At 49.6% G+C, this 14,840-nt stretch overlaps 2 protein-coding genes across 4 annotated transcripts in view; one reads left to right on the forward strand and one right to left on the reverse strand.

Moving 5' to 3' along the window:
* Positions 1 to 1,243: 1,243 nt before the first annotated feature.
* Positions 1,244 to 12,932, reverse strand: SNX20 (sorting nexin 20). Of its 3 annotated transcripts, none has more exons than XM_014590237.2 (4): positions 12,812 to 12,932; positions 6,613 to 6,754; positions 4,351 to 4,502; positions 1,244 to 1,959 (listed from the first exon to the last, which is right to left on the reverse strand). In XM_014590237.2, exons 2-4 carry the CDS (start codon positions 6,740 to 6,742, stop codon positions 1,291 to 1,293), a joined length of 951 nt encoding a protein of 316 aa, XP_014445723.2. In that variant the 5' UTR covers positions 6,743 to 6,754; positions 12,812 to 12,932; the 3' UTR covers positions 1,244 to 1,290. The 3 variants fall into 3 exon arrangements, with proteins under 3 accessions (XP_014445723.2, XP_006154852.1, XP_027630107.1); XM_006154790.3 differs by having other exon boundaries at positions 6,613 to 6,751; positions 12,812 to 12,930; XM_027774306.1 differs by lacking the exon at positions 6,613 to 6,754 and having other exon boundaries at positions 12,812 to 12,930.
* NOD2 (nucleotide binding oligomerization domain containing 2) overlaps positions 9,921 to 14,840 on the forward strand; it is a 68,525-nt gene continuing 63,605 nt past the window's right edge. The window contains exons 1-2 of the mRNA XM_027774302.1: positions 9,921 to 10,160; positions 11,293 to 11,475. Coding sequence (XP_027630103.1) covers positions 10,130 to 10,160; positions 11,293 to 11,475 — 214 coding nt within the window. The 5' untranslated portion in view covers positions 9,921 to 10,129. The remainder of the gene's footprint in view (positions 10,161 to 11,292; positions 11,476 to 14,840) is intronic.

Here is a 14,840-nt window from a genome sequence, read left to right on the forward strand (position 1 = left end):
AGGGACGCCATTCAAGGAGTAGCTGCCTTATAAATGAAGATCTCCCCCAGGCCATGTGTTACAACAGCTAATCCAGGAAAGTCCTCGCAACTTCCCTTGCTGAAAACACCCTGGGTCATAGAACCTTATGACATCAATGACTTACTGCTTTCTGTTCCAGTTTCCTCCCACCTTGCAAAGAATGACATACAACCCTTCTCCTGGCAGTGCTGGGGGAGCATTTCCTGGAGAGCAGTTGGTGAGTTTCCCATTCCTATAGTTGGGCTTATGTGCCTAGGGAAGAACTTAAGTATCAAGACAAGGGGTGGGACCATTTGTAAGCAATGCTGAAGTGGGAGGCGCAGAGAGAAAGGCTCAGGGTGGCTGGAGAGCACCATCTGCAGGACTGGCTTAGCTATGATGTGCAATGACAGCCTCTCCCATTTCCCAGGACATCTGTCCCATCCATACTACTCTCCAGTTTTGGCAGCTGGGTTTATGGTCTTGAGATGAAGTGGTCCTGGCATCCAGGGGACAAGAGACACAGCAAAGGTCTCCAGGGAATGCTTGGAGCACTTCTGTTTAATACAGATGGGAGGGACCGGGTAGTGGCATGGCAGTGGCACAGCTGGACCCCATAACAAAGGTTCTGGGTTCCAGACCTAGTACCTCCCTGAGTATAGGATGTGCATGGGATCCAGGCAGGCTGGGACTGGGGATGGATTGCTGTGTAGGGAGCTTGCTGGGGAGGTCCTGTTTCTCTCATGGAAGAGATAAATGAGTGTATATACACACACACACACACACACACACACACATTCTAATCAATATATATATTCACTCTAATATATATATTTATTCTAATATATTAGAATGTGTGTGTATATGTGTGTATATATATACACACACTTTTTTTAAACAGGTTTTTGCTATAGGGCACATGCGCTCGCCAGACAGAGAGACAGAGAGATAGAAAGCGAGAAATCACCCCCCAGGAGGGATGGCCACTCCGCAATCCCTTCTCCTCCATTCTCCTCTTGGGATTTTGGGCACACACGCACACGTGCCCTGCTTGATTTTAAGCCACCGGGTCTGTGACTCGAACTGCGGTCGACTACGTGGGAGTCCAGCGACATAGCCATTACACTAACTGCTGGTCCCATACCCACACTTTTTTTCAGGGGGACCAGAGGAAAGGCTTGCCCAAAGTCACCTAGCAAGGGCTCTTTCCATTACAAATGAACGAGGAACAGGCCGAGCCATGGTAACCCCACATCTCCAGCTTTCCTAGGAAGGTACCAAGTGGCTGGCTCAGTGTAGGTATTCCCGGACCGTGAGTTCCTTCAGGGTGAAACCCCGGGGGCTGGGCTTCCGCAGCTGGCTCTCCTCCAGTCTCCGCTGCAGCGACACGAAGTCCTTGCCCAGCGCGTAGGCCAGGCGGATCATGGCGTCCAGCAGGGGTGCGTAGTAGCGATGGCCCTCCCGGGCCTGCAGGCACTGCAGCGCCCTCTCGCCGGCGGCGAAGGCGGCGGCAGGGCACTCGTGGTCGCGGTGGCACACCAGCATGGCGCAGAGGGTCGGGACCACGGCGGTGGGGCAGTGCGCGGTCAGCTTCTCCTGCAGGGGCACCACGCGCAGCAGGGTGTCCAGGGCCTTGGCGTACTGGCCGGCGCGCAGGCAGCCGAAGGCCTCCCGGAGCTCGGGCCGCGTGAGGAAGTCGATGAACTCGCGCGAGCGGCGCACGCAGCGGATGGCGTAGAGCAGGCGCAGGTACTCCCCGAAGGCCAGCTTGCGCTCGCGGATCATCTCCTCCGTGAAGTTCCCGGTCAGGTGCTTCCGGGGGAAGACCACGTCTTCGATCTCCTCCCTGAACGTCTTCAGGAGGCTTTTCTGGAGCTTCTCGAAGTCGGAATAGCGCCGTTCCAGGATAGCTTTGTTACTGTCAAAACTCCCCGTCTGGATGACGACGATTTGGTACATCTAGGGTGCAAAGAGAGAGCGAGCCTGTGACTCCGTCCTGCTGGAAGACGTTACGGATAGGGCCGGCAAATACAAGCAATCGCGGTGACCATTGAAAGCATACCCTGACATGGGTCAGCCTTGTATCTTATTCTGTGTTAAATCACAGTCGCCTTGGGCTGAGCTATGGAAGCGAATCATGACACGAGTCAACTCCGGGAATCACAAATAACAGTTATGCCAAGGCCCCTTGGAGGAGAAGGGACAGAGGAGCCAGCCTGGCAGGGGGCTGGAGGCTTTCTGCTGTCAAAACTGGGCCTCAGTTTTCTGAACGGGGAATGCTTGCATTTGCTCCGTTTTCCAGGTGTGGAACATCTGGGAGGTGGTTTTAGGTACTGTGTAACAGCGTGGAAGTCCACTGGCAGTGAGGTAAGACATTATAATAAGATGATTCCTTTTTCATGGTTTCTCAAGAGAAGACTGATTAAGCGCACCACCTCCAGAGCCAGATTGCCAGGTTTAGCTGCGTGGTTTTTAAATGGGTATTTAACCTCTCAGAGCCTCAGGTCTTTTCATCCGTAACGGGAAGATAGGAATGGCACCTGCCTCGCTGGGTGAGGATTAAATGAGTGAATGCAGAGAAGCCACGTGAAAACGGTGCCCAGGCTGCTACTCAGTGATAGCGTGGCTATTATTATTATCCTGTGCCAAGCGAGAGAAGAAGAGGTTTGAGCGTGGCTCTGACAGTCCCTACATCTCCTAACACAGGCTGAAACTCCAGTCAAAGGGAGGAGCCCCAGCACAGAGCTTTCTCCAGCCTAGTAACTAGCTAGAATTTAACAATTAGTGCTTAGTTTTCCTGCTATTTACTTTGATAATTACTTTTTCTTTCTTTCTGGAGAGGTTTTTGCTATAGGGCATGTGCGCTTACCAGAAAGACAGAGAGAGACAGAGAGGCAGAAAGCAAGAAATCACCCTCCAGGGGAGATGGCCACGCCGCAATCCCTTCTCCTCCATTCTCTTCTCAGGATCTTGGGCACACATGCACACGCGCCTGGCGTGAGTTTAAACCACCGGGTCCGGGACTTGAACTGCGGTCGACTACATGGGAGTCCAGCAACATAGCCATTACGCCAACTGCTGGTCCCATACTTTTTCTTTATGCCACGTGCTACTGGGTTTTCACTTAAAATCGTTTTCTTTGAAATAAGAAATAGTTTTTTAAATAGTTTTCTTTAAAATAAGGAAACTATTTTAAAAAGTGATTCAGGGGACAGCAGGCATGTGGAGGTTAAGGTGTTGGATCCCACATGGCCAACTGTACAGTTCAAATCCAGGACCCAGAGACTTGAAAATCATGTGTATGTTGGGACTAGCAGATGGTGTAAAGGTTACATTGTTGGATTCCCACATAGTCGACTGCAGTTCTAATCCTGAACCCGGTGGCTTAAAACTCACACTGGGCATATATGGGTACATGCCCAAAATCCCAAGAGGAGAATGAAGGAGAAGGGACTGTAGCATGGGCAGCCCCCCCACCCCAGGGGGGTGATTGTTTGCTTTCTCTCTCTGTCTGCCCCCCCACCCCGGGGGGGTGATTGTTTGCTTTCTCTCTCTGTCTCTCTCTGGAAGTACACTTGCCCTATAGCAACAGTCTCTCTAAAAAAGAAAAGAGAAGAAAATCATGTGTATGCATGCCCCAGATCCTGAGAGGAGACTGGAGGAGAAGGGATTACGGCATCATTATCCTCTCTGGGGTGTGGGGGGGTGACTTACTTTCCCTCCATCTCTCTTGCCTTTTGTCTCTCTGGTGAGCGCACTTGTGCTATAGCAAAAAGTGATTCAGAACCTGCTGGGGCTGGTGGTTAAGGCAGCTGGATACTACATCCTACATGGGCAACTGCATGGTTCGAGTCCTGGACCCTGCAGCTTGAAAAACATGCCAGGCATGTGTGCATACATGCCCAAAATCCTAAGAGGAGACTAGAAGAGACTGTGGCATGTGTAACTCTCCTAGTGGGTGATTTCTCTGTCTCTCTGTCTTTCTCTCTGGTGAGCTCACACACCTTGTAGAAAAATTTAAAAACGTGATTCAATTGAAAGAAAAAATTAAATAGTAATAAAATGGTATAGGGATATGGCGAACTTGGTGAAGAAGGGACACAGATGGTTAATGCCTCATAACGTGGGATTACTCTGGGCAATTTCCTTTGTAAGATAAGGACAGTGACTCTGTCTTTAATCCTTACAGGACCTAGGGCAGTGCTATGTGAAATCTTCCCCTTGGCCATTTTCCCAGAAGCACTCTGTGAATTAGCATGTCCATCCATTTCATGGTTGAGAAAGCTGAGGCCCCACAGGACTTGCCCAGGGCCAGGAAGGAGGCTCCATCCCTTCCCAATCTGGATTTACCACAAACTTGGAGATTTTTCTATCCTCGATGCGGGCCGAAGCGATCTCGAAGAGCAGTTTGACATGTTTCCAGTGACACTTCTCCTTCTGCCAGTATTCTTGCAGCTCCCGCGTGGTCATGCTGGAGTTGGGACTCAGGCTGCTGTGGGCATCTGGAAGGAAGGATTTACACCAGGTCTATACTCTTTAGAGGCAGGGGCCTGGAGAGATGGCTGGGTCTGTCTGGGACGGGACTTAGGAATTCCAGAAGAGTAGCAATGTCCTCTTCCTGCCACCCCACCATTTACAGGCCCAACTGGGGAATCAGCCCAACCTTGTCACCCAACTCTGCAGGACCCACCCAACCTCTGACAACCTCAAATAGCCCATCACCCCAAGAGTCTTCTTTGTTATGAAATGCAATGTGGGTATGTTGTGTCATCCACTTCCGGCCTGGAGATTGGCCATTGTGAAACCCCTGCTCCTGAAAAGCAGGGCCGATGGCTTGTTTATGTCTGTGCTCCCGACAGCACTGGCCTGTGGTTGTCAGGGGGAGTCCTTGAGCACACACCCATGGATGGCAGAGAGAGCCGTGAGGTTGCTGTTTCTAGCCTCAGCCAGGTAGGCCCCTCCTAGGCCTTTCCCCTCCTTTCCCTCCTGCTGTGCTTTTTCTTGCACAAGCCACTCCTCTGTCCTGGGTCTCAGCCTCCTATTTCCCTACCTGGAAAATGAGCACAGTGCTTCTCAAACCTCACTAGAGCTCGTACCCCTCTGGGAAGCTTGAGAATGCTTATGATCTTTTCCACTAAAACTGCGCATTTTATTGCAATTGGGTACGAGTCCCAGAAGCCCTCACTGTGTGCTTCAAGACCTAGCCCACGTGGGGACTAGGTTAACGTAGTGGCTATGTTGCTGGACTCCCATGTAGCCGACTCTGGTTCGAGCCCCAGACCTGGTGGCTTAAAACTCACCCCGGGCACGTGTGCGTACATGCCTAAGATCCCAAGAGACTGGAGGAGAAGGGATTGCGGTGTGGCCATCCACCCTGGGGGTGATTTCTTGCTTTCTGTCTCTGTCTCTGTCTGTCTGGTGAGTGCACGCGCCCTATGGCAAAAAAAGACCTAGCCCACGCATATCTGCAGTTGCCCTTTGGTCTTAGAGTGAGAGCCTCCCACCTTGTTCCTATAGTCTTTGTTGTGGCCTTTCTAATGATTTTTCATTAGATCTGGTTTTCTTTTAAATAATTATTTGTTTAATTTAATTTAATTAATTTATTTATTTATTATTAGTCAATTTGACCAGAAAGAGACAGAGAGGGAGAGCAAGATGCCAGGTCTGTGACTTGTACCACGGTCAGCCATGTGGGAATCTGGTGCCTTACTTAACCACTACGCCACCTGCCAGCCCCAAAGAGGTTTTTATTTTATTTTATTTTTAATTTTACTTTTTATTTTTCCTTAGGCTGCATGTACTCCTTGTGGGAGACAGTGAGAGGAAAAGTGAGAAATCATGCCCAGGGGGATGACCATGCCACAATCCTTTCTCCTCCATTCTCCTCCCAGGATCTTGGGTGCACACGCACAAGTGCCCAGAGTAATTTCCAAAACACTGCACCTAGGACTCGAACCACAGTTGGCCATGTGGGAGTCCAGTCATCAGCTGGCCCCAGTTAGGTCTGTTTTTCTACCAAATGTGCCAGCATAGTGATTCATTCCTGTTTCCCCAGTGTCCTGCGATAGAGCCAGAAACAGAGCAGGCAGGCGTTAATGGGTGCGTCTTGAAGGGTTCTAAGAAGAGCTCTGTTCCAGGAGATGGTGCTATAGCCGACACTGTCAGGGCCAGGCCATGCCTCCTGGACACTCACTGTTCTGGAACATACCACTAGCTGCCTATGGAAGCAACAACGGCATACTCAGGAGCATCCTGCAGCTCATGCAGGGAAGGTCTGGCTTCCTTGCCCCTAAGATGGAACAACTCTGAGGTATGTTCCACACGGTCTCCCCTCCCAGGGAACCCAACTGGGACGCTCCAGAGCCCTGGTTACCTACAGTGGCCACCTGTCCATTGATACCCTCCACTGGCTTCCCACCCTTCCCTTCTTCACATTCCCACTCCCCTGCCATCCCTCCTGACTCCTCTCCCACATGAGCAACTGTACCACATCCTTGGTCTGTTGGGGGATACAGCAAGTTAGGAGAGCTGTATCCATCGAAGTGACCCACATCTGTAGTCTGAATGTCTCAAAGCCTCTATTCCCAGGTCACCCCCAAGCCACAAGCCCACCTAAGTGTCCTTCAGGTCCTGGACATGGGAGGTCTGAGCCGGAGGCTGGCATTTCCTGCTTGGTCCTTGCTGGGCAGCAGGTTATGGGTCCTGTCCAGCCAGGGCTTCCAGGATGCTCAGGACTTGCCATGTTCCTTGGCTGCTGGGGCATGAGAGAGAACAGTGAGTATCCACACATGCTGGGGTTCCTGCTGGATCCCGGGGTCCCTTGGGTCCATATCAATTTCCTGCAGGCAGGCAGAAGAGAATGATGATGACAGTGCTGAGCCCACTGTCGCCTGCTGGATCCTAAACCCAGGACTGTCTTTTTGCTGAGCAGATCACTCCAAGGTAGAGCAGATCCTTTGCGTTGTTATAATCCGTTTGTTACCTAGTTGCTCCACATTTTAAATGAGGTGATTTCAAGCAAAAGTAATAGTTTCAGTGGTTACTAGAGAAACAGATGCTGCCTTGTTCAGATAAATGTCTCAACTTTATGCCGTGTGTGCCGATGAACTCTGTGTTCAGGGCAGGTTAATACTGGTATGTGTCTCCTGTCTACCCCTCATCTGCCTACCTACCTATCATCCATCTGCCAATCATCTATCACCTATCAATCTATCAATCATCTGTCTATATATCATTTATTCACCTGATCAATCCATCTATCCTTTTTTTAATTTGCTACAGGGTGTGTGTGCTTGCCAGAGAGAGAGATAAAAAGTGTGTGTGTGTGTGTGTATGTGTGTATGTGTGAGAGAGAGAGAGAGAGAGAGAGAGAAAGTGAGAAAGCATCCTCCCCGGGTGGGATGGGGCTGTCCATGCCACAATTCCATGTCCTCCATTCTCCTCTTGAGATTTTGGATATTCATGTATATGGGCCCAGCATGTTTTTCAAGCTGCTCACCTGAGATTCAAACTACACCATTGGCTGTGTGGGATCCAGTTGCCTTAGCCACGATGTCATATGGCTGGCCCTAGTCTATCTATTTTTTTTTTTTAAGAGAGACTTTTGCTATAGGGCACATGCACTTACTGAAGAGACAGAGAGACAGAAATTCTCCATGGGGAATGGCCCCACTGCAATCTCTTCTCCTCCACTCTCTTCTTGGAATTTTGGGCATGCACATACATGTGCCCCGGGTGTTTCAAGTCATCAGGTCCAGGACTCGAACTGCAGTTGGCCATGTGGCCGTTCAGTGACATAACCGTTACACCATCTGCTGGCCCCCATCCACCTATCTTTAAATAAACATTTATGGCTTAGTCTATGCACTTCATGGTCTCCTTGGTTCTCCACCCTCCCTATCTGACTCAATGCCCACAGAAATGGATCATTACCACCAGATAGCAGATGAGGAAAATGGTCTAGCCCACGGTCAAGTGGCTGGTGAATGTGCCCAATGAGCAAAGCCGAATTCGTCTGAATTTCATGAGACGTGCTGGCTGTGTGCTCTGCCCTCGGAAACTCTCTCACTTGATCTGACCACTGTCTGAGATAGAGACTGCTTTATTTCTCTTTGATCTGAGACTTGGAGTTGCACAAGATCAAAAATGACTGAGCGGTGAGCAGTTCACAAATCCAGACTGGGCCAATGTTAGAATCCTCTCCACCTCACCCGGGGCAAGCTGGGAGGGCAGGAGGCAGACAAGTGGGGTCCAGTCGATGCAATAGGTTTGTTTGTAACCTAGACAGGCAAACGAGACGGTCTGGCTGTGGCATTTACTTAACGTCTCTGCATCTCAGTTTCCTATAAACGGGCATACTAACAGAACCCATCTTCATGAGACTTCAAGAGGACAAGCCAGGCAGACTTAAGGTCACAGGGACACAGGGTCAGCTCAGGGGCCTGCAAACCCTAAGTGCTGTCTACTGGTTCCTGTTGTTAGTATTTGGCACATGCTAGAGGTTTCCAAAAGTAGTTGTGAAAGAAACGGCTCTAAAGTATAAGCCAGAATAGAATTAAAAATGTGAGACGGGGTCAGCAGGTGGCATGGTGATTAAGGTACTGGACTCCTACGTGGCTGACTGCGGGTCAAGTCCTAGACCTGGTAGCTTGAAAATCATGTAGAGTGCATGTGCATGCATGCCCAAAATCCCGAGAGGAGAATGAAGGAGAAGGGATTGTGGCATGGCCATTCCCCCGGAGGGCGATTTCTCACTCTCCCTTACTCTGCCTCTCTCTGGCGAGCACACATGCCTTATGACAAAAACCTAAAAGAAAAAGCAACGTCTGAGACAAATTAGAAAAAGGGACAAGTAAAACATTTGCTCAGCCGGAGCAAGTAGCTCAGGTACCGCTTGGGCAGAGAAAACCCAGATGAGGAGGTACTGTGCCCTTACCTTCTTACCAGGACCAGGGAACACCACACAGGGAATACCTGGCAGAGCTGGGACTTGAACCCTGGGCTGTCAGACTCCAGGCCCTGGGTCTGAACCCCTAGGCTGACTGGCCTGGAGAGAGGTGAAGCCACTGCCATTCCAACATCCCCCAGTGTATCTCTTCGAGTGGCCAGAGCCCATCCCTTGCTCCAGGGCGAGAACCTCCTGGAGTCAGCCTGACCTGGGGCAGGTGTGGCGCTCTGGGGCCAGCAGCTCAGGCTTCAGGGGACAGCTCTAGCTATGTCAAGTGAAGGGACTCCTGGGTCATTTTCCAGGTAGCTCTTCACAGTTGCCCAGAGGGTGGTCCCCAGGAACCCTCGATCCAGCCTTACCTTTTACAGGTGGGCAAACTGAGGCACAGAGCAGAGGTAGGGCTGGGCCCTGCTGGAGCAGGCTATGACTTGCACACCTATCATCCCCTCTCCTGGAGTCAGGAGAAGTAACCTTCTTTCCTAATTAACCATGGGTCCTTAGGTAAGTTACTTAATATCTGTAGGCCTCAGTTTCCCCACCTAGAAAGTTTGGCCACACATCCTCTATGTCTATCATCTCTCTCTCTCTTTCTATCTATCTATCTATCTATCTATCTATCTATCTATCTATCTATCTATCTATCTATCATCTATCTACCTACCTACTTTTACCTACTTACCTATCATCTATCTATCTACCTACCTACCTATCTATCATCTATTTATCTATCTCTATCTATCATCTATCATCTATGTATCATCTGTCTTCATCTATCTATCATCTACCTGTATCTATCTATCTATCTATCTATCTATCTATCTATCTATCTATCTATCATCTCCATCTTTATCAATCATCTACCATCTATCTATAAATCATATATCTATATCTATCTATCATCTATCTATCATATCATTATCTATCATCTATCATCTATCAATCATCTCTCTATCTACCTCTCTATCAGCTATCCATCTACCTATCACCTATCTATCTATTCATCTGTCAATCATCTCTTTATCATTTACCAATCAATGTCTCTATTTATCTATCTTTTCAAATATCTATCTTTAAGTAAACACGGCTTGTTATACCCATTCATGCCCTCCTAGGTTCCTCACATCCCCGAGCTAGTGACAGAGAGCAGTTTGTCATTGCTGATATGATCATGGATGGCGAGGGATGGGTCTCTTGTGTTCTGGGAGTTGTCCAGGTAAGACAGTGGGGGGGTGACCCATACTCTCTTCTCCAATGGAATCTTGGTGGCTGGGATTTTCAGGGACCCAGTGTTTCCTGTGTTTTGTTCTAGTTTACTAGAGGCCATGTGCACTCACTAGAGAGAGATGAAGCAGAAGAGAGAGAGAAAATGAGAAGTCACCGGCCCCACCCACCCCTGAGGGATAGCCATACTGCAGTCCCTTCTTCTCCATTGTCCTCTTGCAGTTTTGGGCATACATGCGAATGTGTCCAGTGTGCTTTTAAGCTGCTGGGTCTGGGACATGAACTGCACAGTTGGCCATGTGGGATCCAGCTGTCTTAACTTCCGAGCCACCTGTTAGCTCCCTGTGTGTCCCGTCATGAACCCAGTTCAGCCATCTCATCTGTATAGTGGGTGATGACAAATGGCATTGGCCTCAAGGTCTCCGGATCCTGTGAGAGCCTAGAAATGCCTTGGATGGCCGCTCCGTAAAGATGTGGAAAGGCCATCATGAAATCGGGGTTTACGAGAGAAAATGATCAGATCTCTTAAGTTTTCTCTTACAGGATTGGCTGAGGGTCTCCCACTTATAAAGGAGTGGAAAGGAAAGAGCCTGGACTGGTTCATCCATGAGATCCTGGGCTGTTCCCATCCCTTTCAGGGCCTCAGTTTTCTCACCCATGAAATGGGAAAGCAGTCTTCTCACTCTAAATGTTCTTCAGGAACAGCCAAAGAACCCATAAATCCCAGAGGGTTCTATGAGCTCTTCCTTCCCCACACTCTCTGTAGCAATGATTTCTAGATTTGGGGCCAGCAGGCGGCATGGTGGTTAAGGTGCTGGACTTCCACATGGCTGACCATGGTTTGAGTCCTGGCCCTGGAAGCTTACTTTCTCACTTTCTCTCTCTCTGTCTCTTTCAGCTTCTCTCTGGTGAGCCCATGTGCTCTAGAGCAAATTAAATAACAATAATAAATTATATCATTATAAAAATTTAAACATATTTCTAGAACTTACAGTAATATTTTGCAGGCATTGGTGGGGTTGACTTGGTCCTGTACTTGGCCCAGAGGACAGAGCAGTGTCCCAAACCCCTCCCCCACCCAGCTTCAGGTCAGGGACAGTCATTCTCTTTCTCCTTCTCCCCAGGTACCCTGACTCTGACTGTCCCTTTGAGGGCTGTCTGCTGTGCCTGGTCCTTTTGCTGCTGGGCACATAGGGCCAGAGTTCCCACCACCTTTCTGAAGGGCTGCAGTAGACTTTTCATCGGGAATTACCCTCCAGGGGAGAGAAAGGGAGCGCCCAGGCCCGCTTCAAGAGACACAATCCCAGGTCAGTGGATGTGTGGCTGCCTCTGTTGGGGAAAGGGTGGTCACTATCAGACACCAGGGTGCTCTCCTGAGAAGTCTTGCCAAGGTGCCAGGTGGTGGTGCACACGGATACCACACTGGACTCACATGGGAGAGGTCCTGGGTTCTCATCCTGGGACTTCCCTGAGCATGTCAGGCACACACGTGCATGTCTGGCACACACGTGTGTGCCTGTGATCCTGGCTGGCTGAGACTTAGGTGGGTCATGGCCTAGAGAGCTTACGGGGTGTTGCTCTCTCTGCCTCTGTCTGTCTGTCTGTCTGTCTCATGGAATAAATAAATAAAGAAAGAAATGAAAGAAAAAAGAAGTCTTGCTAAGGGGCCCAGGTGGTGGTTCAGTGTTAGTACAACTGGACCCACATGGAAAAGATCCTGGGTTCGCCTCCCAGGAACCCCCTATACACATGAGTGCTTGTGTATGTGCCCGTGATCCAGGCTGGCTGAGACTGGAGGTGGATCTTGGAGTGAAGACCCTCTTGGGGGTGTCTGCCTGTCTCACTCACTGAAGAAATAAATAGGAAATGATTATTTTGGGAGAGATTTTTGTTGTAGGGCAAGTGTGCTCACCAAAGAGACAGAGAGATGGAGAGACAGCGAGTGAGAAATCACTCTCCCCCAGGGGGATGCCCAACCACAATTCCTTCTCCTCCATTCTCCTCTGCAGATTTTGGGCATGCACACACATGTGCCCAGCATGAATTTCAAGCTGCTGGATCCAAGACTAGAACCACAGTTAGTCATATATGGGAGTCCAGGGCCTTAACCATTATGCTACCTGCTGGCCCCAGCAAATATTTTTTTTAGAATTAAAGAAAAGAAATCTTGCCTAGGGCAGGAGCACCTACATGTGATGTCCTTCAGAATCTTTGGGCCAGGTGGGGTGGGTTGGGGTGAGGGGTATGCGGGGAGCTTGTTCCAAAGCAGATTTCCTGGCTCTCAACACCAGAGTTTCATGCAACAGAGCGGGATGCTGCATTTTGCACATGACCCCAGGACTGCACTGATGTAGGGGTCCTCTGGCACCACGTTTGAGAAGCACAGGTGTGGGGACTTATTCCCCAGGCCCCAAATGGGGTGTCCAAATGGTTAGCATGTCGCAAGGAACCAATGGGGGTGGGGAGTGTCCAAGAGCCAATCCCTGCTCTGTCCCCGTATGCTAAGGAGAGCCCCACACAGAGGCTGCCACCCACCTCTCTGGGTCCCACCCTGCCCCCCACAGGTACCCAGGAAGGATCACAGGAGGAGGGGCTCAGGGCACAGCAGGCAAAAGTCAATTGAGCATGGGATCAGACACTGACCTGAGGCCTCCCAGTCCTGTGCGTGTCCAGGGGTCCAGAATGGTGTCACATGGCCCCCTACAGCTCTGTGTTCCAAGCTCCAGCAAGCGGCAGAGCGGCTGCCGTTTTGCTAAGTTCCCTGTTTGAAAACAGGAAATAGGCTGCGCGACTTGCTTTTGATGGCCCCAGCCCATTGGCTGGGGAAAGAAAGCCTATCGAACAGCACTGGCTGAACCTGTGTCTCTCCCTCCACAGTCCAGCAGGCCAGGGGAGGGTGGGGCGGGGCAGGGCCGACCCTGAGCATCTGGCTTGGCCTCACTTACTCTCACCTTGCAGCACTCTGGCTGTCCTTTAGAGTCCTGGACCACCTTTAGCATTGACAGTAGCTCCCAAAGCCCTTTAACGTGCATTATGCTAATACATTATGATCAACGTGTGATGGGGATGGTCATGGTACCAGGTGGGTAAACTGAGGCTTGGAGCACATTGCTGGTGGGACGCAGAGCCAGTGCCTGATGTGGAAGGGAGGGGCGTGGACTCGTGGATGCTGCCTTTTCTCTGGACAAAGCTGCATCTAGCATTGCCGACAGAAAGTACCAGGGATATGAACCCCCGGGCTGTGATGTGGTGTGCGGTCATTGGTCTTTCTAGCTTTGATGGCAAGATGCTGAGACAGGACCAAAGGAAGAGCCTTATCAGCCCCCCCAGGAGTCTATGTATCTCTTCCCAGCCATGGGCCTCCCTCTTCCCATTAAAGGTCATCATGGTCCTGATTCTGATGGGAGCTACTTTTAAGCTATTCTTTATGAACTTCCTCCCATGGGACCTGGTGGTTAAAGAAGCCAGATTTCACTTGGCCAAGCATGGCTCACATCCCAGTCCTGGAAGCTTGAAAAACACCTTGAGCATGTGTGTGTGTGTGTCCCAAATCCCCACAGGATGGAGAAATAGAGAAGGGATTGTGGAATGAGCTCGCTTTAGTGAAACGTGCTTTCTCCCTCTCTCTCTGTCTCTGTCTCTCTCTAGCAAGCACATGCGCCTTCTGGCAAAAAACGAAAGATTAATTCCACCTAGGACTAGATCCCCCAAAATGTTCATTTCACTTGGTTTTGAATTTTATATACATTGAGCCAGTCACACAGTTTCTATTTTCTGGCATCTTGAATCTTGTGTTCAACATTTATTTATAGGGAACCGGCAGTTAGCGTAATGGCTATGTCGCTGGACTCCCATGTAGTTGACCACGGTTCGTGTCCCGGACCCAGTGGCTTAAAACTCACGCCGGGTGCGTGTGCGTGCGTGCCCAAGATCCCGAGAGGAGAATGGAGGAGAAGGGATTGCGGCGTGACCATCCCCCCTGGGGGGTGATTTCTTGCTTTCTGTCTCTATGTCTCTGTCTGTCTGGTGAGCGCACGCGCCCTATAGTGAAAACCTCTCCCCTCCCCCACCCCCCAAAAAAAGAGAAAAAAAAATTATATGTATAAGAGTTACATTTTTAAAAAGTTTTTTTTTCTTTTTCTGAGAGAGAGAGAGAGAGAGTGTGTCCCAACAAGGCCTTATTGTCACAACCCACCCCAGCCTCAGCCAGTTTGGATCATAGGCACATCTGTGCTTTGTGTGTTGAGGAAGGTCTGTGGACACGAACCTAGAACCTTTCTTTCCATGTGGGTCAGCCTCAAAGAATGTGCTGCTACCTCTTCACCACTGTCCGTCTTCCCAGATTTACATATTTGTGTGTGTGAGAAGCTGAAGTTCTTTTATTTCTATTGTTATATTGGTACCTTATTTGAATATATGACTGTCCTTTTGTTGATCTCTGAATAGACATTTGAGTATTTTTTCCAGGATACCCATGATGATCAAGGCTGCTGGTTATGTTCTTTTTTTTTTTTTTTAAGAATTTTTTTATTTAACTTTTTTTTTTTTTAATTTGACCAGAAAAGGATAGAGTGAGAGCGAGCAAGCAAGAGAGAGAGAGAGAGAGAAAACAAGGCGCCAGGTCTGGGACTGGAATCACACAGTTAGTTGGCCATGTGGGAGCCTAGTATCC

This window comes from Tupaia chinensis, unplaced genomic scaffold (genome assembly GCF_000334495.1).
Source record: "Tupaia chinensis unplaced genomic scaffold, TupChi_1.0 Scaffold000422_1, whole genome shotgun sequence".
Classification (NCBI taxonomy): Eukaryota; Metazoa; Chordata; class Mammalia; order Scandentia; family Tupaiidae; genus Tupaia; species Tupaia belangeri.